Consider the following 25837-nt stretch of genomic DNA (forward strand, 5'->3'; position numbering starts at 1 on the left):
TTTGTTCTCTGTTTGTATAGAAGTGGCTCGCCTTGTCAGTGTTGGTGGGGATTTTCTTAGAGGTTCCTTGATTAGGCTGTTGTTACGCTTCCTTCTAGTACTGATAACGTTACCTAGTATGGGTAAGGAAAGTCTGCACGAAAACCACTGAGCTCAGAGAGCACCAAGGACCCCCTCAGCCTCCAGTCTTTTAGGAGTGGGAACCACATGAGGGTGGGTAGAGGAAACTAGAAGAAAAGTCCAAGGAGAAAAAAAAATAACCATGTGGTTGGAAAATGCACAGCACCTCCAGCCCCTTATACAAGTTTTTCTACTAGGAGTACATTTGGCGGCACATCTTGGCATGCAGCTGAAAGTTACAACCGTAGAATAAGATCATTGATGACAGGGGGCTTGGAAATACACAGGCTTTGCCATCTTGGAATGAAAGGAAAAATGCAAACCGTGGTTGCCAGCGTGGTCCCTGGCATTAGGAGAGGTCCAAAATGTAATCATCGTTATTAGGTTTTTGAAATGGCTGAGCATTTGCGAGGTTACCGAACCTCACCTAACGGCAGCATTTTTTTCCCCATGAGATCTTGCAAACCTTTACAGACGAACTCTGAAACATGGTAACTTTGATGGGTCTCATGAATGATTTGCTCATGTAATTTGGGATTTTTCCCCCCCCCAAACAAAAGTATGTTAGGGAGCGGAGGGACTCAGCACCTGAAAAGATGGATGATGCTAATCTAATCCTTCTCTTTGCCTGAACAGCAGATAAATGACAAGCATGCCATAATCAGACTGTTTTTTTTTTTTAAATGGCTGATAATTAATGGATAACAACTGCCAAACTTAACGGAGATTGAAAAGTTGCAAGAAACAGAAAACATGAGATGCTGGTGCTGTGTTTTAAGCAGGGGTAGGATTCTACTGGTTCGGACCGGTTTGGGTGAGCCCCTAGCTCCAACGATCAGCTGGCAGTGAACCGGTTTGCTCCAATGATCACGTGGGCCCACCCATCCACCCCCGTGCTGTACTTACCTATATCCTCTCAGCTGATTGGCCCTGCAAAGTGGATTGACACTCCTCAGCTGTAAACCTCCCCAGTAGTAACATAGCAGGTAAGAGTTACTGGAAAGCTGTTCACGGGCGCGAAGTGTGCAATCGGCAAACCGGTTGTTACACTGGCAGCATCCCACCACTAGTTTTAAGGAAATAAAATTGTGCAGATTCGGGTGGATGGCCACCATTCCTCCCTGGAGAGACTCCACACAATAATCTACACCAACTTGCCTCCATCCGATAGTCTCTTGTTATCTTAGGACTCCCAGAATTCCTGACCCACACGAAGGAGCCCAAACTGAAAAGGTGTGTGGTTAAAGCATCCAAACACTAGCTTGGCAGCCAAATTCAGTGAGAACAATAAAATTAAAATAAAATATAGTCTTAACAGCAACATTCAGAATGCGTAGTCAAGTGATGAAGTGATGAAGCTAAATCCCGTTAGGACAGGAGCAGCCAACATGGTACCTTTTGAAAAATTTGCTTTACAAATTGTCCTTCCTGCAGGGTCTCAAACATTTGGAAGACACCAGGTTGTCGACCCACAGCTGTCTAGGGCATCCCTGTTTCCAAAGCAATGCTCTGTGCAAAACTGTGTTAAAACTCCAAGATTTGGAAGGTAAACCCATGCAAAATATTAGTTCCGTATACATACTGAAGGAAGTCAGTTCCTACAACGGACAGAAAAGCAGAAAGTCCCTGGCTGGCAGACAAAATTGCTGAAAGAGACAAAAGGGATCAAACTGCATCACACCAAAATTCCGCGCACACCTTCATTCGAGTGGCTAGAAAAGAAAGGCATGAAAGATAGATGATGAAGAAGTGTTAATCGCATCTTCGGGAGAAAGTCAAAATGTTTTCCATGGTAACATGAAATCAGAGGTGGTATTCAGCAGATTCACCACTGCGTGAAATCAGTAGGTTAATATAAATCTGAGCTGGGACGTCCAGGTAATCCTTGACTTACAACCCCAACGGAGCTCAAAGTTTCTGTTGCTAAGCGAGACTGTTGTTAAGTGAGTTTTGCCCCATTTTACATCCTTTCTTTCTGCGGTTGCTGAGTGAATCCCCGCAGTTCTGTCAGAAGGTCGCAAAAGGGGATCACATGACCCCAGGACACTGCAACTATCTATATATCTATATCTGTCAGAGTATATTCATGAACTGGAATAGAGCTTGGTAACAAGGTCAGCCAATGAATAGGCATAGCAACTAAGTCAGCCAATGAGGACAGTTTGGAAACTGAAACTAGAAGTAGCCTAGGTGTGACTCTATGTTAAGCTCTGCAGCTCTGAAGCTATGTTGTACTCTTGAGTCTGTCTATTGAAGATGAAACTAACTTGCTTGCTTGCTGAAGACTGGAGCTCTGCTCTGAACTTGCAACATGTTTCTGTCTGAATTTGCTCCATGTTGGAGAAATCTACAACTGGTTTGTAAAATCTACTTATTATGTTTATAAAGATGTTAAATGAAGCACCAGCCATCTGGGTTTATTTTTCTGGCGCTGAATTAACGCTGGAAAACTCTGAATAATCTCTCTCTCTCCCTCTCTCTCTCTCTTTCTTTCTCTATCTACACACATTTCCAGTTGCCAAGTGTCTGAATTTTAATTATACGACCATGGGGATGCTGCAACAGTGGTTAATGTGAAAAATGGTCATAAGTCACATTTTCCAGCACTAATGTAACTTCGAATGAACTATTATAAGTTGAGGACTCCCTGTGTCCCAAGAGAAAGCAATCTTCAACTACTTTCTTACCGTTTCAATGAAAATCCCATGCTACTAGAACCTCAGCTCAGATATTACAAAACACCCCACGTTACCCTTAATTTCGTATATCGAAAACAATGAATAATGGAAACGTGGAGAGATTCCTCTTTCTCATCCTTCCTCTCAGACTCAATTTAAACCTGAGCTCGCTGTTTCATTGTTTAGTCATTTATCTTACCTCTGTGGGAGTAACCTTTGGAAAATAAAACTATTGAAGTTAGACAGTTACGTGTAATTGCTTTGCAAAAATGATTTTCTTTAATAAAAGATCTACACACAAAGGTCTGTCTAGATCCAGGGAAGGGGGGGAGAATAGATGACATAGCCTCACTGGCGTTCAGAAATGCTTTAAAAACACTTCCTAAGCTCCATTCACAATAACTCAGAGGAAGTACTTCAATACTCGATGCTCCAGTTTAAATGGGATTTCTCTGGACTCATAATAGATAGAACAGAATAGAATAACAGAGTTGGAAGGGACCTTGGAGGTCTTCTAGTCCAACCCCCTGCTTGGGTAGGAAATCCTATATCAGTTCAGACAAATGGTTGCCCAATCTCTTCTTAAAAACTTCCAGTGTTGGAGCATTCACAACTTCTGGAGATAAGTTGTTCCACTGATTAATTGTTCTAACTGTCAGGAAATTCCTCCTTAGTTCTAAGTTGCTTCTCTCCTTGATTAGTTTCCATCCATTGCTTCTTGTCCTGCCTTCAGGTGCTTTGGAGAAGAGGTTGTTTAAGACAACGACAATGAACCAGTGCCGATGGAAAATCAAATTGTATAGCCCTTCACTTAACAAATAGTGAAAAATAATAATAAGCAATCATTGTGGTAGCTTGCTGAATCGTATTTCATTTTAATGATCCCCTTTGTTGTTTTGGACAATGAAGACCACAGCAGCAGCAACAGTTTGCAGCAGCAACACATTTCTTAAAGTCTAACAGAAACCTACAAATACACAGCCAGCTTTGTTCAGGGGTGGGATTCTACCAGTTTGCACCTATTCACTAGAACCGGTTGTTAACATTCTAAGCAGTTCGGAGAACCAGTTGTTAGAAGAAATTACTGGCCTAATCCTGTAAGGAAGGCAGGAAGGAAACATTCTGGTGTTGCTTACAGAAACTGCCACTTCGTTAACCCTTATTACATTCTTGGCAGGACTAGACTTCCTGTCTCTGGAACGTCTCTGGAGTTTTTTTCCCCTCCTTTGCTGGTACTTTGCTTGTGTGCAGTGACCATTCAAAGTTACAATGGCACTGAAAAAAGTGACTTATGACCATTTTCACCCTTACGACTGTTGCAGCATCCCCACAGTCATGAGAGGCCAGGCGAGGAGATGAGTGCCTCGATGTGAGTGATGCTGAGTTGGCCATGCCCAGCCAGTCACATGACCACCAAGCCACGTCCATCCAGTCACATAACCACCAAGCCACACCCACCAACTAAGCCACGCTCACAGACCCGGTTGTTAAAAAATTTGAATCCCACTCCTGGCTTTATTCCTCAGGCTGTATATTTGTTTGTTTACTTTTGCTTTGGAAAAATACTTTATTAGATGTTTGTTTACTTTTTTAAGGGATAGCAGAGGAGTTTGGGAATGTCCTTAGAAAGCCTCAGTGGGATCAGCCGCACAATTGCAGAAATACTGGAAAAGAAGCTTCCAAAATAAAAATAAAAAACAAGTCATATAGATCCAAGGGATTGCATTGATGGGAAAGATGATTATACTTGTCTTGTGTAAGAATGTGAGACTGATAAATTAATGTTGTTGTTTTTTGATCGCCACAATGTAAAAAGTGCAGAGAAGAGCAACAAAGATGATTAGGGGACTGGAGGATAAAATATATAAAGAACAGTTGCTGGAACTGGGTATGTCTAGTTTGGTGAAAAGATGGACTAGGGGTGATATCTCAGGGGCTGCCACAAAGAAGAGGGAGTCAAGCTGTTCTCCAGAGCACCTGAGGGCAGGACAAAGAAGCGATGGATGGAAACTAATCAAGGAGAGAAGCAACCTGGAACTAAGGAGAAATTCTATTCTATTCTATTCCATTCCATTCCTATTCTGCCTATAGTAAGTAGCTTTCCCAAATACCAAATGGCACAATAATGCCCCAGCCTCAAATTGACTGATCTTTAACAACTAAACCGGGTCAAGTTAGTATTTAAATAGGAGACCATGAGCAACCCCATTGGATCAATCAGAAAAACATCCTGAGGAAAGACAGTGGCCGAGCAATTATAAGAAAAGACGGGTGTCGTATCTCAGTTACCAGGAGTCAGGCTGACCTTAAGGCAACTTTAGTTTATAATTCATCTACTGATATCCTGTCTTTATTATTTTACAAATACCTCAAGGTGGTAGGCATATCCAACACATCTTTCTCCTCCTGTTTTCCTCACAACAACAATCCTATGAGGTAAGTTGGGCTGAGATAGAGGGACTGCCCCTAAGTCTCCCAGCCGGCTTTCACATCTAAAGCGGGACTAGAACTCACTGTCTCCTGGTGATTGGCCCAAAGTCACCCAGATGCCTTTCACGTCTAAGGCGGGACTAGAACTCACTGTCTCCTGGTGATTGGCCCAAAGTCACCCAGCTGCCTTTCATGGCTAAAGTGGGACTAGAACTCACTGTCTCCTGGTGATTGGCCCAATGTCACCCAGCTGCCTTTCATGTCTAAGGCGGGACTAGAACTCACTGTCTCCTGGTGATTGGCCCAAAGTCACCCAGATGCCTTTCAAGTCTAAGGCGGGACTAGAACTCACTGTCTTCTGGTGATTGGCCCAAAGTCACCCAGATGCCTTTCAAGTCTAAGGCGGGACTAGAACTCACTGTCTCCCTAGGCGGGACTAGAACTCACTGTCTCCTGGTGATTGGCCCAAAGTCACCCAGCTGCCTTTCACGTCTAAGGCGGGACTAGAACTCACTGTCTCCTGGTGATTGGCCCAAAGTCACCCAGCTGCCTTTCACGTCTAAGGCGGGACTAGAACTCACTGTCTCCTGGTGATTGGCCCAAAGTCACCCAGCTGCCTTTCATGGCTAAAGCGGGACTAGAACTCACTGTCTCCTGGTGATTGGCCCAAAGTCACCCAGCTACCTTTCATGGCTAAGGCAGGACTAGAACTCACAACCTCCCACTTTCTAGCCTGGTGCTTTAACTACTAATCCAAACCGGTTCTCCTTTATGGTCGACAGCAAGTTGAGGGCTGACTCCCAAAGTGCCAGCAAGCCCACACATTTTTATGGAGGCAGAAAATTAGAATATATCCATAATTTCTATTCCTGGGAATGATCAGCCATGGCACAAGACTGGAGCTGGGCTGATTGAGGGCCTGCAATGCCATTCTTTAACCAACAGAGGGGAGTAGAGGGAAGGAAAATTTAGAATTGAGCTCATGCTAAAGTCCTATTTTTATAGGAACCCCTTTGTCCTTAAGGGCTTTTGATGCATGGGACATAACTGCAGGAGTGCTTCTCGTTTTATGTATATAAGCCACCCCACACATGGCAAATTGTCCTCAATGTGCAGAGAAAAAGCAGAGTTCAGCAGTGAGGATGGGTCGTTTTTCTTTCCTCTTCTTACTCTATGGAAGATACAGATAGTCCTCGGCGTACGACCAAGATCGAGCCCAAACTTTACGTTGCTAAGCGAGACACTTGCTAAGTGAGTTTTGCCCCATTTTATGACTTTTGTCACCACGTTTGTTAAGTGAATCCCTCCGATTGTTAAGGGAATCTGGCTTCCCCAATGACTTTGCTTGTCAGAGGATCGCAAAAAAGCATGATTCCGGGACCCTGCAACCGTCATAAATGTGAGTCAAGCATCCAAATGTAAATCATGTGACGGGGGGGGGGATGCTGTAGTGGTCATAAGTTAAAAAGCAGTCCTAAGTCACTTTTTTCAGTGCCGTTGTAACTTCAAACAGTCACTAAGCCAACTGTTGTGAGTTGAATGTCAGGGCTCCAATAAATCCACCCTCATTCAAATCAACAGTCTCTAGCCGCATCTCAGAGAAAAGTAAATTGGTTTATTAGAAGTTGCCATGTTGGCACGTGGCTGCGTGCAGCCGACACTAAATTACACCATACATTCCCCCCTTGACCCTGGTCTTTCCCTCACCCCCTGGATGTGACTTCTCCAATGGGACACATCAGTCTCCAAAAGTCATCCATCATGCTCTCCAATAATCTTCTTACGCTCCGACAACTTTGGGCTGCTGAGTTGGTTATCTAGGCATTTCAAGAATGCCTTGTTTTCCCCCACTCCCTTTTTCTGGCATCTAAAAAGACCAAAGGAGTATCTTTTTAGTTGACATTGACTTGGTGACAGATCAGGAGCCACCTCTAGGTGAGACGGGCAGCACACAGGTAGTCCTCAACTTACAACCAAACCTTTCGCAATTATTTGAAGTTACCCCAACACTGAAAAAGCAACTTGCAAACGGTCCTTGCACTTGCAACCGTTACAGCATTCCCACGGTCACATGACCAACATTTGGGCGCTTTGCAACCGGCATGTAATCCCCACGGGATCTCCACTTGCAACCTCCCCAGCCAGCTTCCAGCAAGCAAAGTCAATGGGGGAAGTTTGCTAACGCGACTTCCCGACTCACTTAACAACTGCAGTGATTGGCTTAACAACAACCGTGGCAAGAAAGGGTCATGAAATCAGGTGTGACTCGCTTTAATGATTGCCTTGCTTAGCAGCAGATATTCTGCTCCCCGTTTTGTGGTCATAAGTCAAAGGACTCCTTGTACGGGGTCTAATAATGAAATAAAGAGATAGGTGTTGTCTCTTTTATCTTTCCACCCTTGAACTGGGTACATAGCTTAAGTTCGGTGTGAGATTTTTAACAGTATGATTTTTAATAGATATATGTCAGTGACATCTCATTTTATTATTGATGTTTTTTTTAATGGTTGATCGACAGCTACCCAGAATTTGATATGAGATGGCCAGCTAGTAATATCTATAAATGTGGAAAAGGTACAGGTAAAGGTTCCCCTCGCACATATGTGCTAGTTATTCCCGACTCAAAGCACCTGAGGGCAGGACAAGAAGCAATGGATGAAAGTTTATCAAAGAGAGAAGCTACCTAGAACTAAGAAGATTTAACAGATAACAGAGAATCAGAGTCGGAAGGGACCTTGTAGGCCATCTAGTCCAACCCCCTGCCCAAGCAGGAGACCCTACACCATTTCTGACAGATGGGAGTCCAATCTCTTCTTGAAAGTCTCGAGGGATGGCGCTCCCACAACTTCCGAGAGCAAGCTGTTTCATTGGTTGTTTGTTCTCACTGTCAGAAAATTTCTCCTTATTTCCAGATTAAATCTCTCCTTGTTCAGTTTCCATCCATTATTCCTTGTCTGGCCTACAGGAGCTTTAGAAAATAGCTTGATCCCCTCCTCTCTGTGGCAGCCCTCAGATATTGGAAGACCGCTGTCATGTCTCCCTTGGTCCTTCTCTTCCCTAGACTAGCCATGCCCAGTTCCTGTAACCGTTCTTCATATGTTTTAGTCTCCAGTCCCCTAATCATCCTGGTTGCTCTTCTCTGTACTTTTTCTAGAGTCTCAACAACTTTTTTTTAAACTTCCTGACAGTGAGAAAAATTAATCTTGTTGATCTTGTTGATGACCCAAGCTCTGTAATTGCAGGAAATACGACTTCAGCAATAGAGTGGTCAATGTCTGGAATACTTACCCGACTCTGTAGTTTCTTCCCCAAACCCCAAAAACTTTAACCTTAGACTGTCTACTATTGACCTCACCCCTTTCCTAAGAGGTCTGTAGGGGCGTGCATAAGCGCACCAATGTGCCTACCGTCCCTGTCCTATTGTTTCTCTTATTCTTCTTTTATTTTTCTTATATGTACCCATTTCATGTATTCACAACTATGTATACACTTATACTTATTATCTTGTAAACAATTGGCAAATCAAATAAATAAATAAAATAAATAAATAAATAATGAGTGGGGCGGTTTGCCTGCAGAAGTTGTGGCTGCTCCATCACTGGAGGTTTTCAAGATGAGACTGGGCAGCTATTTGTCCAGAATGGTATAGGGCAGTGGTGGCTAACCTTTTAGGGTTCCTGTGCCAAAAATTGTGTGTGCGCTGATGTGCGCTCACATGGCAGCACCCAGAAGGCAATGCGCGCCCCCATGCCCCCTGCGCATGCGTGCACAATCACTCCCTACTGCCTCCCCACTGCCTCGCCCCCCCCTTACCTGCACTGCGCCTCACAGCTGATTTTTGGCTGGTTTGAGGCCTTTTTGGGCCTGCCAGAGGCTTGAAAAAAGCCTCTGCAGGCTTTGCAGGATGAATGATAGGCCCTTTTCGTCACTTCCAGTATTACAGGAAGTGATGAAACCGGTCTATTATTCGGCCTGCAAAGCCTGCAGAAGCCTTCCTCAAGCCTTTGGGAGGCTGAAAGAGGCCTCAAGCCAGCTGAAAACCAGCTGTGAGGCGCGTGCATGCGCAGTGAGGTAAGTTTGCCTGTGGCTCACGTGCCGGCACAAATGGCTCTGCGTGCCACAGGTGGCACATGTGCCATAGGTTCGCCATCATGGGTATAGGGCCTCCTGCTATGGGCAGAGGGAGTTAGACTAGAAGACCTCCAAGGTCCCTTCCAACCCTATTGTTCTATGTTCTATGTTCTGCTCCACTGAGACGGTGCCGAAGAGAGAAGAGATTAGGATATTTCCTCAAGAATCTTGGTTTTGGTGTTCAGTGTCTATAATTCTGGTGGCCATTGATCGACAGAAAAAGAACACAACTTTTGCCCTGGAGAATTGCTTTCTGTCTGATCTCAACTATTCCAGCAGATGCAACAGTTGTATGGATCTTCCTACTGCCACAACTATGTGTCTTCATCAGGGTCAGTGGACACATCTCATTTTTACAAACCCTTGAGCTTTTCTCTCTCTCTCTCTCTTTTTTGCAAGAACAGCACAGCAATGCAAACAGGCACCCCATCATTTACAAATTAGGAAATGTTGCTATGGGCTTTCATTGCTTACTTTTCCCATAATCATGCAGGTAGACGGTTTGGTAGACCCAGGGGCTGACTGCATTTGCTCTGATCTAGTATCTAGCCATTCTGGCTGGCCTAGGCCATGTTAGCAATAGCACTTAGACTTATATAGCCATAGCACTTAGACTTATATATCGCTTCACAGTGCTTTTACAGCCCTCTCTAAACGGTTTACAGAGTCAGCCTGTCACCCCCAACAATCTGGGTCCTCATTTTACCCACCTTGGAAGGATAGAAGGCTGAGTCGACTTGGACCTGGTGAGAATTGAACTGCTGGCAGTTGGCAGAATTAGCCTGCAATACTGCATGCTAACCATTGCGCCACCATGGCTGGAATAAAGGGTGGACAATTAATTTTCCAAAGAGGCCACATGAGAAATGAGGACTCTTGTGGAGGGCATTCAGCTCAACTGCATTCTGCTCATTACATTACAACTCGAGTTGGTGAGGATCGAATGCCTGGCAGTTGGCAGAGTTAGCCTGCAATGTCACATTCTAACCACTGCGCCACCACGGCTGTGTTAGAAGAAGCTTGTAAGAAACAGTAACCCTTGCACAGTAAATATACACTCTGTGCAGGCGTTTCAAGTTGTTTGGCTTCTGTGCTGACATTGACAGCTGGCAAAGTTTTGTGTAGAGCATTGACCTCATCGCTTTGACAATCTTCTACTCCAGCTTGGCAGTGCCATCAATTAACATCACATCAGCACACTGTTAATGATGGGGAGGGAGGTCTTTGCGACCTTCTGGTAGGACTTAAGCAGCAAGTTTCTTTAAGAACTGGCATGATTAATTCCTTTACAACACTCTGTATTATCTATATATAACCACTTCATTCCAATTCACGTTTTTCCCCTCCTGCCTTGTTTTTTTTTTTTTTTTTTGGCTTCCAGTCACTTCAGCATTGGCTCAAATAGATCCATGGACCAGCTGCCAAACGTAACTTAGAGATATAATTTATCTTTTGGGAAAAGTCATTTTCGACCCGTTGATTATAGGATCAGTGGGTCTGTGTTCCTAGACTTTACAAGAACAGTCCATGGAATTTGAGTTCTATGCAAGACTTCGTGCTGTTCGTGTATTTATTTATTCAACTGGAATGGCTGCCTATCTCAAACAAGTGACTCTAGGTGGCAAACAATCATGGAATCATTTAAAACCAAAATAAAAATGAAATGCATTCAGTAAGCAAGAAATATTATAAAAAAGGTAAAAGTTCCCCTCGCACATATGTGCTAGTCGTTTCTGGCTCTAGGGGGCGGTGCTCATCTCCGTTACAAAGCCGAAGAGCCAGCGCTATCCAAAGACTCCGTGGTCATGTGGCTGGCATGACTAAATGCTGAAGGTGCACAGAATGCTATGACCTTCCCACCAAAGGGGTCCCTATTTTTCTACTTGCATTTTTACGTGCTTTGAACTGCTAGGTTGGCAGAAGCTGGGACAAGTAACGGAGCTCACTCTGTTAGCTAGGATTCAAACCACCGAACTGCCAACCTTTCTGATTGACAAGCTCAGCATCTTAGCCACCGAGCCACCTGTTATGAAATATTATAGAAATGTAGAAAACTGATGGGAGAAAAAGACCTAGAGGTCCAATCAGATCTGCCCATTGACTTCTATTTGGTTTCCTTTTAGTTAGTTAATTAATTTATTATTTGTAGTGCTATTTTTATATATTTTATTTATTTATTTATTTATTTATTTAAAAAATTGTCAGATGATGGACATTTGTTTATCCCAAGGATGTTTAAACACAGTTGTTGATGATTGATCCATTATTTCTGGAAGTTGTTTCCAAGCTTCCACTACTTTTTCTGTAAGGTCATACTTCCTAACATGACTTTTGAAGTTTCCCTCCTGCTAGTTTGAGGTTATGACCTTGTATTCTTAATTTTTGCTGAATACTAAAAATGCTGCCTTCTAGAACCTTATTCATACCCTTAATATATTTCAAGGATTCAATCATTGTCACCCCTTTCCCCTTCTATCTTCCCGGCTATACATAGCAATAGCATTTAGACTTCACAGTTGCATATTTAGCCCTCTCTAAGAGGTTTACAGAGTCAGCCTATGACTAAGATGATTAGGGGACTGGAGGCTAAAACATACGATGAACAATTTCAGGAACTGGGCTTGGCTAGTCTAGTGAAGAGGAGGACCAGGGGAGACATGATAGCAGTCTTCCAATATTTGAGGGGCTGCCACAGAGAGGAATGGGTCAAACTATTTTCCAAAGCACCTGAAAGGCAGGACATAATAGAAGGCAGGAATAATGGATGAAAACTGATCAAGGAGAGATTCAACTTAGAAATACGGAGAAATAAGGAGAAATTTTCTGACAGGGAGAACAATCAACCAATGGAACAGAAGTTGCCTTCGGAAGTTGTGGGAGCTTCATCACTTTCAAGAAGCTTTGAAAGAAGAGACTGGACTTTGAAAGCTTTCAAGAAGAGACTGGACTGCCATCTGTCAAAAATGGTGTTGGGTCTGCTTGGGTGGGGTGATTGGACTAGATGATCTACAAGGTCCCTTCCAACTCTGTTAATCTGCATCAGTCCAATTCAACCCAACCCAACCATCCAATTGCTGGTCCTAGAGGAACAACGGTCCAGCCACGATTCCAGTCAGTCACAACGCAAACTGGGTGGTATGTTCCATGCATCACATGCAATTCTGTGCCAAGCCACTTTGTAGCCCAACATGGGACATGAATCAAGCAACCTCGGCAAGAAAGCAACAGCAGTCAGGCTTGGTAGAGTGAAAACAAAGTGTACAAAAATTCCACCACCCCTTAATACAACTCTCCACACCACCAACCTACTGCGACATACTACAATCAACTGTCATTAGCATCTGCTCCATCACACATCCGTCTCAGTGCCATTTTAGGGGAATTTTTTTTTACTTACAGGGATTCTAAGAATTAGCCCTTTTCTCCTTTCGATGATAGGACTCCAGTTGTTTAGCACTAGGAAAACAAGGTAAAGTTTTCTAACCCTGCATCTTGGAAAGATTGGCTGCTGTTTAGGGTTGCGGCTAAACACATATACATGCACACACCCCAACACTTGAGTTTGGGAAGATGATATTGCTGATGTCAGCCTTAAAACTGAGCCCAGTGTTCAGTCTTTGATGTATCCTAGAAAGAGTTATTCATGAGGTCTCCAATTTTATTTTATTTTTTTTGACAAAGGCTGAACTCTTTCCAGATGGCTAAATCTTGCAAGATGTTGGTGTTCTTGCTTGAGTGTGAGAAGACTGAAATCTTACAATACCAGGCATTTCCCTCTCCACAGGCATTTTAGATTTGGGGTGAAAGATGTCAGCTAGGTCATTGTGTGAAATTGTGATTCTGTTACTCAGAAAGAGTCCAACTGCTGCTCTAAGTCAAGTTGAGGAATATTTACTTGTGCCTTAATTTACATTAAGCTCCATTCATTAGTTCTGTAAAGGAGATTTGCAGAAAGATAATGGAGATGCTTTTAAGCCATTGGAAGATGAGGACTATTCCTTCCTTCCTTCCTTCCTTCTTTCCTTCCTTCCTTCCTTCCTTCCTTCCTTCCTTCCTTCCTTCCTTCCTTCCTTCCTTCCTTCCTTCCTTCCTTCCTTCCTTCCTTCCTTCCTTCCTTCCTTCCTTCCTTCTGAATCAAGAAGGAAAACCAATGTGTTTGACGTCCAGACAGTATATAGGTAATGGGAATTGAGTTAGTTAAGTTAGAATTCGGAATTGTCCCCTTCTAACTTAACTAACTCAATTCCCATTACCTATATACTGTCTGGACAGCACAGCACATATTAGCAAACAAATCCTTTTCTCCATTCTGTTTTTTGTGAGGATGCTGGGTGATCCCAGAAAAAGGGGTTTTTAAGAGACAAAAGGGATTGTCCTGGCTAATGGGAATGGCGATGTTACAATGGTGATGTTTTCTCCCAATATCATTCTAAATAGTGGTTTGGACAAGCCATGATGGTGTGTTGCATATATTTGATCCATCAACTATCATTCACAAACTGTAATGGCTGAATTTGCCCAACGTGGTGCTGCAGGGAAAGAGTAAGTAAGTGAAGTCACACAGCTTCTCACAACCAGAGATGCCTGCTGCTCATTTTGTGGGTTGCAAAGAATGTGTGGAGAGATCCTTGCAGAGAAAAAAGGGACAGATGGAAGATGTCCAAGGTTCCTTCCAGCTTTGTGATTCCATGAGACTATTAGTAACTGAGTAAGCACGAATGCCTTGGGGGAAAAGAATGGGGTTTGGATGGTGCTTGCAGGTTCAGATGGAAAAATCTAGAGACCTAAACTGTCCCACAGATTCAGAAGCGAGAATATTCTTTGCAGCTGATGTTGTGCTTTTTAATTTTTTTAAGCAAGTGCAAGGCACAGCAGGCTAAGACTTTAAGGGCAATTTCCATTCTCCATTCATTTTGCTTTTAATAAAACCAATATATGGTTTACTACATGCTTTAGTTGCAGTAAAATAGATGCATTAAATGGTGTTTTTTTTTAAAAAAAAAAAAGCAGAAAATTGCACTAATGATGTCAATGGTTCAAACCCGAGGCTCGAGAGACTACATTATTTGGGCAATAGGCTTCACAGCATTAATTTGAGCAGGGCACAGAGGCTAAGATCAAGTTATCATTTGGCGTCCCACGATGCTTCACAACAGCTTTGTTTTGTTAGATTGTGGGAACTTTAAATGTTTGCTTAAAAACAGTTTTCTCATATACTGTTTTGTGATAGTGCTGCTGTACCATCTATTTTGGCCTCAGACTTTAAAGCAGGCTTGGTTTTCCATTTATTTATTTCACTTACTCTGTTTTGCAATGTAAAATGGCCTTTTTTTTTTTTTTTTTTTTAGCTAATGGAACTGCTGCTGCAGCTAAACAATCAGTTTGGGATGGATTCTGTTTGAGCCACTATTCTCTGGGACTTTATGCTATAGCTTTGTTTAAGTGCCAAGATATGGCCCGAGGCTTGCACAGTTTGATCACATGAACCTAGTGATTCCGTCACCATTGGTCCAAACTTTTCCCTTCAGGCATTTCCCCTCATAAACAAATCCCAATCTGATCAACAAGGGCGCCTTCCAACATAATTAACTCAAAGCAAATTCTTACCAAGCAAAGAGCACAGGATCAACCTCTTTTAAAGGCTATTTTCCCTTCCTATACTACCACTTTTCATTCTGTAAACAATTCCACATCTCCTAAATCTTTTCATCTATGCCAAGAATTCACAATTTATAGTGGTTTTGGATGAAAGTCCTATAAGCCTCAGGCAGGGGGCCACAGGGTTCAGTGTTGTGGCCCACCAGGGGCTGACGGAGCTGGCAGCAGAGCTGGACAGTAATGAGGAGGTTGGGGAGGAACCTGGACCAGTCTTGGAGGCTGAAAAATGCTCGGACAAGGGCTCCGCATCGGAGGCAGGGATGGGGCCAGGGCAGGCTGGCAGTCATCAACTGCCTTCTGACTCAGACAGCAGTGAGGCGGGGGAGTTTCTGGAACCGGTTCCCAGCCTGCGCACGCGCATGTGCAGAGCTACCAGAAGACAAGAACAATTGAGAAAGCAGGGTCAACTCAGGAGTAAGGCCACACCTCGGAGATGATTGGCCCCTCCCATAAGACATAAAAGAGGAGCGAAAGGGGACGTGAGCTTTTGCAGGAAGCAATTAGTAAATCTGGTCGATTCAAGCTTTGAAAAGTCCTGTTTGACTCTGTGTCAAGTTTGGCTTTGCCCTGCGTTTGGCAATTAGTTCTCTGGCAGCATTCCAAGTGCGATAAGGGGGGGGGATGTTTATAAACATTCCCCTGAAAGACTGTTTGTGAAGCCTTGCAGGCTGTGAATGAATGTAATTCACAGCCGTGGAAATAATTTTTTTTTTTGCCGGGGCTAAGATTGTTTTCTAAGGAAGCCTAGGTCAGAACACTTAGTGGTTAAAGACACTGAGCTTGTTTGATAGAAAGCTGACAGTTTGGGTTCAAGACCTCAGCACTGCATGATGGGATAAGCTCTTATTATTTGCTTCAGCTCCTGCCTACCTAGCAGTTCTAAAGCAGGCAAATGCAAGTAGATAACTAGGTACCATATTGTGGGAAGGTAACAGCGTTCTGTGTACCTCAAGGTATAGTCATGTGGCAGAAATGTCTTTGGAAAATGATGCCCCCCTTGACTAAGAAACAGGGACCTTAGAGTTGGATATGGGACAGGGGAAATCTTTACCTTTACCTAAGCCTCAGGCAGCACAGTCAATGGCTAAGAAACAAGGAAGTTGGGTTTATAAAACATCATCATCTTTTCATTTCATATCTATATCAGGTGTTCTCTTACACCTACACCTTCTGGTCATTTCATTGTGCTTCCCATTGTCAGCCACATTTCAACTCTACCACCTGTAGGGAGCAATTCTGTGCTCTCCATTTCTCGGCCACTCCTGACACAAAAGTACCCTTTGTACTTGGCTGGGCCCTATGGGGGTCACATTCCTCTTTTCCTTCAAATTTCACCGTGAAGGTTCCTAAAAAGCAAGTAACAGACTGCAGGTTCATAAAGTGGAAGAACTAATGCAAAAGGGCTGGGGCTTTGCCAGAGCGGGAGATTTCAGGACCTCGGAGAGCTCACATATCTACAGTGTATTGCAAGCTTCGTTCATTCTTCCAAAAAATTTGATTCTACCACTTCTCTGTGGCCGACAGAGAATCTAAAAATTCTAACACGACCAAGTCTACCTTTGCTTTCACCTGACTTGATTTAAAGCACGTGTGTCTCTTCAGGAAGCCATGAAAAATAAGCGAAAAATTGGTATGATGAAAATAAAAATGAAAACAAGTAAAAGCTAGCTGATTTATATCCTTCCTTTGTTGTAGGTGCATTCCCTTCGAATCAGTTGGAGCTGAGGTACAATAAATATTTTTTGCCCGCCGCAATTTTTCTTTCCTTATTTTCTGCCCATGTGGCTGGCTGCTTTTTCCCGTGGTTGCTCCCCCACCCCCTGAAACTGTGTGTATTTTAGTATGACTGCAGAGGCTATGCAGATGTAAACCGGGGAGTCCTTCAGATAATAGAATGGCTACGTTCTACAGTTGGAATAGGGGACAAATGTTTCTGAAAGGTTCCCCTGAACCTTTGTCCCTCATTTGTCCCTTGCTGGCTAATGATCCTGTCAACACACAACAGACCCTTTTGAAACACCGTTTTTGTCCTAATACTCTTGGCTTCTTGGTTCACAAAGGTCACCCTATCCAAGCATCCATTGCTGCTGTCTTTGCTTGCCTTCATTTTTTTTTATTATTCTTGCATCTCTTTAATTAGGAATAAGGAGGCCACCCAAGAATTAGCTTCAGACCTTGACACTAAGGTGATGAATAACAAGCATGGAAACTGCAAGGCCACAGGAAGCAATTGCATCAGAGGGATACTTAAAGCACGGCTGAGAATAAATTAAAAGGATAAGTAACGGCAGGCAGAGAATGGAAAGCAAAGAGTAGGCAGGAATGACATACGAGGAGTAAAATTTATAGTAATTGAATCGCTTGGAAAACACGCATGGAAATTCCAAAAATAGCAGCTAATGATCTTATCTACTGAATGGTGAATGATTAATTTCTAGTTAGGAAGCAATTATGTTGTCTTTTCACTGTGCTGTGCTGAGATATACAGTAAAGCCCATGGTGAGTTTGACAAACAGTGGAGAGAAATGAATTTTGAATTAATAGCTTTAGAGGAAAGAAGAAACAATCTTCATCTCTTGTTGTGTCCCAACTCTTAGTTTTTTCTCTTTTTCTGGCATACATGCAACTGACTCAACAGATTCTCAAAGTGCGTATGTGTTTGGGTATGTATATGTAAAAGGTCAAGGTCAAGGTTCCCCGCCTCCGCAAACTCCGTTGTTCGAAGACGTCTCCATGGTCAGTAGGTGGCCAGCATGACTAAACGCCGAAGATGCATCGAACGCTGTTACCTTCCCACCAAAGTGGTCCCTATTTTTCTACAAGCATTTTTTACATGCTTTCAAACTGGTAGGTTGGCAGAAGTTGGGACAAGTAACGGGAGCTCACTCCATTATGTGGAGCTAGGGATTCGAACCACCGAACTGCTGACCTTTCTGATCGACAAGCTCAGCATCTTAGCCACTGAGCCACCATCTCCCCAAGTATATATAGGGATACTACAAAAGCTACTGTATTCTACATTTTGCCACACCTTTGCATGGTAAGCTTTTGCTCAGAAAGACTCATTTTATGTGCACCTAGAAACATCTAAAGTTGTGTGTATGAAGGGAGGTTAACCCATGGATTTTTTTTTCCTTATTGAATTACAATCCTATCATGTTATACAAGTAGTCTGACCTCTGACCACAATTTAGTTCAAAATTTCCACTGCTAAGTGAGACATTTGTGCTATGAGTTTTATCCCTTTTTATGACTCTTCTTGCCACAGTTGTTAAGTGAAACACTGCAGTTGTTAACTTAGTAACACAATTATGAAGTGAATCTGGCTTCCCCACTGACTTTTCCTGTCAGGTCACAAAAGATGATCATATGACTTCAGGACACTGCAACCGTCATAAATATGAATCAGTTGCCAAGCATCTAAATTTCGATCCTGTAACCAAGAAGATGCTACAACAGTTGTAAGTGTGAAAAACGATCATAAGTCACTTTTTTCAGTGTCATTGTAGCTTCGAATGGTCACTTAATGAACTATTGTAAGTCGAGGACTATCTGTATATGTAGTATAGCTGGGAGGAGAAAGCAATTCCTATAACACAAGGAAAGATATACAGGAAGTCTGACGATCAGTTTAAGAAATGATCTGTTAATACTTGAAAAATTGTCTTCTGCATACATTGCTATTGTATTATTTAATTTAATTAATGCCAAACCATTTGTTTCCAAGAGGAAAGTCAAGATCCATGATGGGGCTATGATCCATCGTAGGATAAGTTGCATCCCTTCTATGGAGAAAGAAGAAAGCTTGCAAAAAATAGAAAAGTGGAGAGAAAGAAATGGGAAGAAAAGGAAAACCAGAAGACTGTATTTAGGGAACTTTCCTCCAGTTGGTATCCTCCGAACATCGGGATTCCTAAAATTCAGAATTTATTTATTTATTTATTTGCAAAGTTTATTGGCTACCCACCTTACCACAGAGTAACAGTTGCAAAAAGACAAAAAACTACAGAGAAGGCTGCTATGCCAATAAATGTGGAGAGTATTAGCTGAAGAAGGTGATCTGAATCTAGTTCAGTAAAATAATTTCATCACAAATTCTAGAATAAAAATGCTTAAATATTTTCTGCATTGCAAAAAAAAATAAAAATACAAAACAAAATCCAGTGCAAAGAAGGTTTCTGAATCTTGAAGAATGCCAGATTGCTCTAAATAATATCTGTGAAATATAGTAGAAGTCGTAGAAGCAATCCTGTTTAAAACTAGCATTTTTCTCTCTGCCCATCTAACCCTCAAGAAATCCACTACAGCAAGGATTACCTTAGAGTTTCTCCAGAAGATCCCCTTCTTTTCCACAGGTTGATCAAACTGCTCGAACGGCTGGCCGCAGAAGAAGGCTTTCCATCGCCCACGTGCATGCGAACCACAGTTGACGTGGTGAACGCGCTGCGTACGTTCCTCTCTGGCTTGGCAAGGATGATGTACACCTTGGGTACGAACATGCAACCAAGGGCTACGGTGGCACTCAGGCTTACCGAAAAGCACATGGTGATAATCTTATAGTTGCTCCCGAAATAAATGGGCACAAAGGCCAGCCAGATGATGCAGGTGGTATACATGGTGAAGGCGATATATTTGGCCTCGTTGAAATTAGCAGGGACGTTTCTGGTCTTGAACGCGTAAAAGGTGCAGCTTAAAATGAGCAAGCCATTGTATCCGAGAGGGGTGACAACCCCCAAGTTGGTGGTGTTGCATATCAGGTACACTTCTCGGATACTTGGGTAATCGTGCTTGATATTCGGGGGCTCCATAATGAAGAGGGCAACGATGATGCCAAGCTGAACGCAGATCAAGATAAAAGCTATGATGAGCTGGGCACAAGCGCTCATGAACCGGGGCTTTTTGGTACAGATTTTCTTCTTGCTGCCAGCCAGAATCCGGGCGATGCGGTTGGTTTTCGTCACGAGAGCTGAGTAGCTCATAGCTGGGGAGAGACCAATGCCGATCCTTTGAAGGTAACAGTAGATCTGCTGGGGCTTTGCAATCAGGCAGAAGGTGCACAGGTAACCCAAAAAGATGCCAGCCAAGATGATGTAGCAGAGCTCTCGGCTGGAGGATTTGACAACTGGCGTGTCACGGTACATGATGAATACGGCAGTGACGAATAAAGTAGCCAGGAGACCCAAGCAGGCAAATACCACTGCAGCGATAGGCTCTGGATCGCCCCATCGTAGATATTCAACTGGGATTAAATCGCAACCTGGTAAGGAGAGGAACAAAGAAGACAATGTTTTTTTTTAAAAAAAAATAAAAACAGAAACCCTGGTTAAGGTAAGTAGCAATAGCACTCAGACATATATGCCACTTCACAGTGCTTTACAATCCTCTTTAAGTCGTCTACGGAGTCAGCATATTGCCCCCAACAATCTGGGCCCTCATTTTGCCAACCTCGGAAGGATGGTAGGATGAGTCAACCTTGAGCCTGGTGAGATTCGAACTGCCAAATTGCAGGCAGCTGGAGGTCAGCAGAAGTAGCCTGAAGTACTGCATTCAAACCACTGTGCCACCTTGATTCTGCAGACACCTGTTCCTTGATATGTTGCTGATGAGAAAACAAATTATTGCTCCTTCTAATTTCTTCAGTCAATCTAGAAATCACATAGAGGTTCATTGAGATTCGTCCGAGCAGTTAGGAGGATCTGATGAAGTTATCTGGGCTCAGAAGTCAACAGAGTTGGATGTGGTTGCTACTTGGTTGGGAGGTTACCAGTAAATACTGAAATAGAATTCATAGGGAAGCTGAGACAATATCTGTGATGGAATGTTGTCTGGATTTCCAGAAGGAAGGGAGCGCATTCCAGAGGAGAAAATGACAACTCAGTTTAGATAGTTTGTGTGAGAGAAAGAGGGTGAGGATGGCTGCTCCCTAATAGTTCCCTTAGTAGATTCTTTATGTGGCTAGTACTTTGCTTTAGTTTGGCAAGATGTTGTCTTTAGGAGAGGAACAATAATGAAATCTGCTTGGAAGATTCACAACATATCTTTCTTTGGTTTTGGAGCTTCGTGTCAATCTTGTAAAATTAAAGCTTGCTATCAACCCCATAAGGCATATATTCTGGGAATTATTAGGGAGGAGGGTTTTTTTTTCATACAAACAACTAAAGTGAGTTATCTCTTGCTTTTCTAAATTGTTACTCCTTCCTGCCTGGGAATCCAGACGACGTTCCATCACAATTTTCTAGAAAAAGTCAGTAGCAAAAAAAATTGCCAAGAAAACTACATGGATATGTTAACACAATCACTAGAGATTGATTTGGACTCAAAAGAGATTTGACTTATTTAAATTTGGTCACTATTTCTTAGTCTTATTAAAACGTTTTCCCAAGCAGATATACTGATTTCATTCTGAGTATAACAAAAATCCTTCCTTCCTTCCTTCCTTCCTTCCTTCCTTCCTTCCTTCCTTCCTTCCTTCCTTCCTTCCTTCCTTCCTTCCTTCCTTCCTTCCTTCCTTCCTCCCTTCCTCCCTCCCTCCCTCCCTCCCTCCCTCCCTCCCTCTCTCCCCTCCCTCCCCTATTGTACATTTTTTAAAAAAATTTTTTTGTTTTCTCTTGCCAATTTCTTCTAATTAAGAAATGGGAAAAAAATAACTTACAGAAATCTCTACCAGAAGTGCTAGTAGAATTACAAAACTGGGCCAAGGAAATGTGAACCCTCTGAAAGTTAGTCCCAAAAATGTATAACCGAAGTTTGAAAACAAGTCACACAAAACAAGTCAACCTGGAAATAAGGAGATACTTTCTGACAGTGAGAACAATCAACCAAGGGAACAGAAGTTGCCCTCGGAAGTTGTGGGAGCGCCATCACTTGAGACTTTCAAGAAGAGATTGGACTGCCATTTGTCAGAAATGGTGTAGGGTCTCCCACTTGGGCGGGGGTTGGACTAGATGACCTATAAGGTCCCTTCCAACTCTGATTTGTCTTGTTTTGATGAAAGTGCTTCCGTGAGCTCACCGGAAGCACTTTTTCATCAAAACAAGATGGCTGGCGCCTTATGTCGTACCGGCCGTGCCATAAAAAAAAGGTTGGGGATACCGGGCCGCGGCGTAAAAAAGGTTGGGGATCACTGGTATAGGGTCTCCCATTTGGGCGGGGTTGGACTAGATGACCTATAAGGTCCTCCCAACTCTGATTATCTGTTAAGATTGCACTTTCAGGGCATAATTTTTTTAAAAGTGTCAATGTCTCAAATTGGCATAACATGACTAATTTAGATTTTAAGGAAAAAAGCGAATGGGGTTAAAATTCTGACCTCCCAACTGTCTAGTGTAATCGCAACATGCTCCTGGGATACCTATAGACCTCTCCCCAAATAAGACTACGATGTCTATGTGAGTAGCAACAACTAAACAGCCTTGGCTGAGCTTGGAAGATAAGAAAGGTTAGGCTTGGTTTTTCATGCATAAGGAGCCATCCGGGAACCCCAGGACTGTTGGCTTTGATAGTTCATAGAACCAGGCAAAGACAAACCACATCCAAAGAATATGGGCACATTCATGAAGTCATCAGAAGCAGAGCTCAAAATGAAGAAAAGCTTTCTCTTTACAAAGAAAAGGAACCCCCCTTGTCTGCTGTGACTGCAAAATGGTTTCCTATTTGTGATTTGAGGAAACCTGTAGGTCAGTGGTGGCTAACCTTTTGGGGCTCCTGTGCCAAAAATTGCTTGCGCGTGCACTCATGTGCCAGGACCCAGAAGGCAATGTGCGTGCCCCACCCCACGCCCCCTGCGCATGCATGCGCAATTCCCCCCACACACTGCCCCCTTACCTGCACTGCGCCTCCCAGCTGATTTTTGGCCCTTGAGGCCTTTTTTGGCCTCCCAGAGGCCTGAAGACAGCTTCTGCAGCCTCTGGGAAGCTGAAAAATAGGCCCGTTTTGTCACTTACACAAAATGACAAAACGGGCCTATTTTTCAGCCTGCAAAGGCTGCAGAAGCTGTCCTCAGGCCTCTGGGAGGCCGAAAATCAGCTGGGATTCGCACGCATGCGCAGTGAGGTAAGTTTGCCTGCGGCTCACGTGCTGGCACAAATGGCTTTTGTTAGGGATAACATTGTTTACCTAATTTAGTTTGGGTAAAATCACTTTAAACTGTACACCAAGTTTTTGGGTGCGGTTGTAAAATCACCATAAGAGGGAGCAAGAGAGCTCACTGTTTGCTCGGCTTTTACTGGAATGCTGACAATGAAGGATTGATGGTGATAAACTACGTGTTTGCTGAAAGAAGAAAAGGGGTTTGATTTTTCTTCATATCTCTGACTGCAAAAGAGATATATCACTGGACTGATTGATTGTAAGTTTACTGACCTCTTTTTCGACACTGGACTTTGCAAACTGATTAACCCCCGGACTGACTGAACTTAGTGTATGACATATGGACTATTTGACTATGCTATAACTCTTCCTGGAATAAAAAAAACAACAACTATTTAACTTGCACAGTGTATCTGTCTTACTGAGTGTAAGCTACTACAACGTTTTGTCTCACACTATCTGCCTGCCTGCTAGACTGCCGTTGCACGTTCTGCTAGGGTGTATATCCCTAACAGCTTTGCATGCCACCTATGGCATGCGTGCCATAGGTTCGCCATCACGGCTGGATGTGATAGGTCTACAAGACAGATTTTGCCATATTCATCAAAGTTTCTTATTCTTACAGGAGTTCAGTTAAGGAACTGGTTTGGTAAAGTGGCTTTTTCTTCTGAGCTGCTTATCTGGTCTACAGTTCGTGAGTTGTAACTGACAAAGTTGGCACTTAATCATCATTCTTTTTTTAACGACCCCATAATCCCTTCCAGGGTGGAGTCTGGGCAACTGATGGAGCTAGCAGAGTGTTTACCAGTCGGCTGCCCTTCCTGTTGCCGACGCGGAGTTTTGTTCAGAAGATATATTTTAATTGTGCCTAGAGAGAGGAACATCTGCCTCTACCTAGGATTGAACTCACAGCCTTCTGATTGTGAGGCAAGAGCTCCACCTCTAGGCCACTGCATCACTCCTAAAGCTGGTACTTAATGACTCTTCTGAATCTTGTAGGTGCCATAAGTTTGCCCTCTCAGAGTGCTTTGATAAGAAATTGATTGGTATCTGATTTTCCCCAAAGTTAATCCATTTTATTATTTGCCAAACATGAAGTCACCTGAAGAGGATCTCAGTCCATCTTAGGGTCTCCTATTCCATCTCACACTGATTGTGTTTCCTTTTTTAATTTATATATATAAAAGCGAAATACCACTCATGCATCATCACAAAATCTCCAGAACTGTAAAGCCTTCATACTTGAAATTTGGCACGTGTGTTCCTCTTGGCGTCTAGATGCTCACTAAGAAAGGATTTCGAAATGACCATCACAGCATTAGTATATTATTATTAACATGCTCTGATGCTAAGGAGTTCTACTCCGCCTCCCCACCTGAAAAGAAATCTCTTCCAAACGCAAAACACAAGCAGAGGAGTTTCAGTTTCAGTTTTAGTTTCAGTTTCACAGCACCAAGCAGCTTTAGTACAGAACAGTTGAGCTAAGCCACGCCCAGGCTCCTTGCTGTCTCCTTCTTGCTCACATAGCAAATACTGTTTCACTTTCCAAACAGCCCTCAACTCTCTCACACACTGACAGGACGCTAGCCAGATGAATACCGATGGATGCTGGTAGGCAGAGGCAGAATTTCCCCCCCTTATTTTCCTCCCCCAAAACTAAACCCAACCACATAGTTTCATAGCAAAGCACGGGTATCCAGCTAGTTTATAAATATATGTCAGCTGTCCTTTCTTTTAGTTTGTAACCGACACATACTCCGCAGATTAACCTTGTCATAATGATCATATCCTACATTAATATTTAGCTTCCACCCTCTCCTCCTTTTCATACCCAGAAAGGGCAATTCCTTTAGCTCTTCAGCTGATTAATCAAGCAACTGCAGTAGTAATATATTTAAATTTTAAACTCTTCACATATGGCACCAGATGTCTCGTTTCTCACTTCCTGGAATAAACTGTTGACATTTATGCTGTCCTTAAATGTGCCTTGCGATGTAATTTCTCCGGTGTTTTCTTTCCCTATGATGAAAAAGGCTATGTTTTTTTCTTCTTTTCTTTCTGCATTATTCTCCAGGCACTTGATGGATGCGCTTGAATTTCCCTGGGTGACATTTTGGAGCTAAGCTGATTGTTAATGTTGACATTGTGTTCTGCTATGTATCTCTCTGAAGCAGCTGGATTTATTAACTTGTCTCAGTCCCCCAAAATTCACTGGTTCAGTAGAGGTGCCTCGAAACTCCCTAGATAGATTGTTTAATCTGCAAATTGCTGATTCGGTTTCCCTGAGTAGCGAATCTCCTATCATCAACCCGTTCCCTTCTTTTTCTACAGGAAGTCTGGTCTACTTGTCTTCTTGTCATCAATTATTATCATTAATAATGTCCCTTCTCCAGTCTGTGGAGATTCTCAATCATCCAAGTCATGACCAGAGGTGGTATTCAGATGGTTTGGACCGGTTCTGGTGGACTGGTAGGAGAAATTTTGACTGGTTCAGAGAACCGGCAAATACCACCTCTGGCTGGCCCCTCCCCTCCCCGCCCTGCCCCTTCCAGGAGCCCTCCTGTGGCCCATTTTTGCTCCTAGAAGGCTGCAGTGAGGCCTACTAGGCCCAAAATGGGGGCACAGGGGCATGTGGTGTGGCCCCCTATGGTCTGTTTTTGCTTCCAGGGGGCTGCAGGGAGGCCTACTAGGCCCAAAATGGGGGCACAGGGGCATGTGGTGTGCCCCCTATG

The 25837-nt window shown here is 43.2% G+C and overlaps 1 protein-coding gene across 1 annotated transcript in view; it reads right to left on the bottom strand.

Moving 5' to 3' along the window:
* Positions 1-25837, bottom strand: part of GRM5 (glutamate metabotropic receptor 5) — a 243615-nt gene that overhangs the window by 18318 nt on the left and 199460 nt on the right. The window contains exon 7 of the mRNA XM_087967519.1: positions 19335-20274. Coding sequence (XP_087823645.1) covers positions 19335-20274 — 940 coding nt within the window. The remainder of the gene's footprint in view (positions 1-19334; positions 20275-25837) is intronic.

This window comes from Notechis scutatus, chromosome 5 (genome assembly GCF_049901735.1).
Source record: "Notechis scutatus isolate UNSWTSFEM ecotype Mainland chromosome 5, rNotScu1.2, whole genome shotgun sequence".
Lineage (NCBI taxonomy): Eukaryota > Metazoa > Chordata > Lepidosauria > Squamata > Elapidae > Notechis > Notechis scutatus.